Genomic DNA, 2,118 nt, shown 5'->3' with positions numbered 1-2,118 from the left:
CAGTTTGTTATTCAGCGTAAGGGATTTCCGGTCGACAAGAATGTGCTGGATGTTGTCAAATTGTGGGACGCTGTCTGTTTCGATCGATCGATTGCTGATATCCTCCAAGAAACCTAAGAACTTTCCAGAAATTTGCTACTACTTTTCATATCTCCGTCGTTGAGCAGGAAGCTGACGAGTTAGTCCGCCGCTGAGCAAGACAAGCTAGTGAGAATATAAGTTGTATCACCCGCAAAAAAAAAAGAATAAAAGTTGTATCAGCAGAGAACAAAGCATTCTGACAAAAAGAAATGGACATACCTGAGTCTGTGTGTAAGGATCATAAGATAACCGGAATTGAACCCATTCTGCCGGGTGGGCTGACCTTGATTGAATGAATTGCATCTTTCTCAACAACTTTTTACTACAGATTAGTTACTGGGATAACTTCAACTATCAAACTTTGACGTATACATTATCAAATATACATGCTATCAGAAAAAATGTACTGTATTTAGCGAGAACTACGAGGTCTATTTACATGGTATTGTTCTAAGCAGCCTGAAAGCCGAAAATACAGAGGGCCTCGAGTGATGTGGCTCCTCATGGATCAGTTAAAGACCTATCAGCTAAGCCTCTTGTAAAATACTGGGATTAGTATTTGCAAAGTTGCTCCTTTTGCAGAATCGGAGGCCTAGTCTGGCTTGGTGTACTCGAGCAGCATGTGCGGTGACCTGTAAACATTTACCAATGTCCAATATAAAACTTCTTCCACTTCTAACTCGCCCTCTGCCCGCGCAGCATAAATGCCTTCGCAGATGTCGAGCAACCTATAAAAGACAGGCATACCTCATTAGTACAATTCTACTATTCAGGTTATGCAAACAAAATGCCTTGAGGTAATTGTAGCATCAATTAGATCCGGAAATTTTCACTTATGAGCTTGCAATCCCACAAAAATGATCCATTTTTCCCTCGTTTCAGATGGAGCCAAAATAAGTCGACCAAAAGATCAGGAGGTTAGAGCATCTGTTGCAGATAACTTATCCTATATTCCACAAAAATCAGACCATTTTGGAAGAACTTTATCGACACGAAACCTCTCCACCAACCATCAAGCTCATTTTGTCATCCAGACATCTTGTAAGTGATCATTGGGTAAGCCTACATCTACCACCACGACTACTTCGACAATGACCGCTTCATCCTTTTTGATACCATAAGCAAGGCATATCATTTCGACTTCATCAAGGGTAAAAGATGGCGTCGAGGTATCCACTCCGTCACAAGCTTTACTTCCACCTTGCCATTGCCTTTGTGAGCCACTCACTACTTTTATACGGAAACGTCACACTTGAAAGTCGTTAGAGTGGTGCCAACTTTGTGAATCTTTTTCGTATCGTGCAATCTAGCTAGCATCTCTCATTGTGTTTGAGCAACACGAGCCTAGTCTTCAATAGGTCAATATTGTATGCTCATTCCTTTGGTTGCAGAAGCCTCGTCATCTTTGCACGTGAGTTCCCTTTGTTCATTCTTATATTTGTGGTCAACTTGCATTTCTTTGAGTTTTGTGGATATTTACCAATATTTTCAATATCTTGATCTACTTCTTGCTTGATTTTGTTTCCACTAACCTTACCAAGCTGCACATATAGCCTCGTTATGAGTGTGTAGGTGTGCAGATAAGATTCTTTGCCAGCATATCTCTCATTTCCAATTGTCCATTGAGAGGTCTTTTGGATCTTTTAACTTCACCGGAAAGGGGTAACTTTGGTATGGTTCATTTCCTTTTAGCTACTTACATCTTGCACTAGTGCCATTATGTATAAGGAGAATGGAGCAAGAACTTGTGGCGAAGCCTTAAAAACTTAATCGCCCACACTCTATCCGAGTGACCGATAGAAGCAATGACAACTATGGTGGCCATAGCAAGTCCACCCACAACTCCCACAAGCCAAGTACCTTTACATCAAGAGAGTACACCGACAAGGGTTACAACCGAACTCATCGTCTAAGTGCAACCTCGGCAAGCCCCTCAAGTCCACGGGCACAAGAAGCTTCCCATGCTCAAGTCCACTACTGCCAAGAATTACAACGACTCCACCAATCAATTGGACACCCTGGAACCTTGGCCCAATG

The 2,118-nt window shown here is 42.0% G+C and overlaps 1 protein-coding gene across 6 annotated transcripts in view; it reads right to left on the bottom strand.

The window, feature by feature from the left end:
* Positions 1-365: 365 nt before the first annotated feature.
* The window catches only part of LOC119268040 (piezo-type mechanosensitive ion channel homolog), a 48,418-nt gene continuing 46,665 nt past the window's right edge, over positions 366-2,118 (bottom strand). For all 6 annotated transcript variants that reach the window (XM_037549531.1, XM_037549532.1, XM_037549533.1 and 3 more), the window contains one exon: positions 366-809. In XM_037549531.1, coding sequence (XP_037405428.1) covers positions 674-809 — 136 coding nt within the window. In that variant the 3' untranslated portion in view covers positions 366-673. The remainder of the gene's footprint in view (positions 810-2,118) is intronic.

This window comes from Triticum dicoccoides, chromosome 3A (genome assembly GCF_002162155.2).
Source record: "Triticum dicoccoides isolate Atlit2015 ecotype Zavitan chromosome 3A, WEW_v2.0, whole genome shotgun sequence".
Lineage (NCBI taxonomy): Eukaryota > Viridiplantae > Streptophyta > Magnoliopsida > Poales > Poaceae > Triticum > Triticum dicoccoides.
Note: the sequence above shows the minus strand (reverse complement) of the source record. Positions and strands in the feature narration are given on the sequence as shown.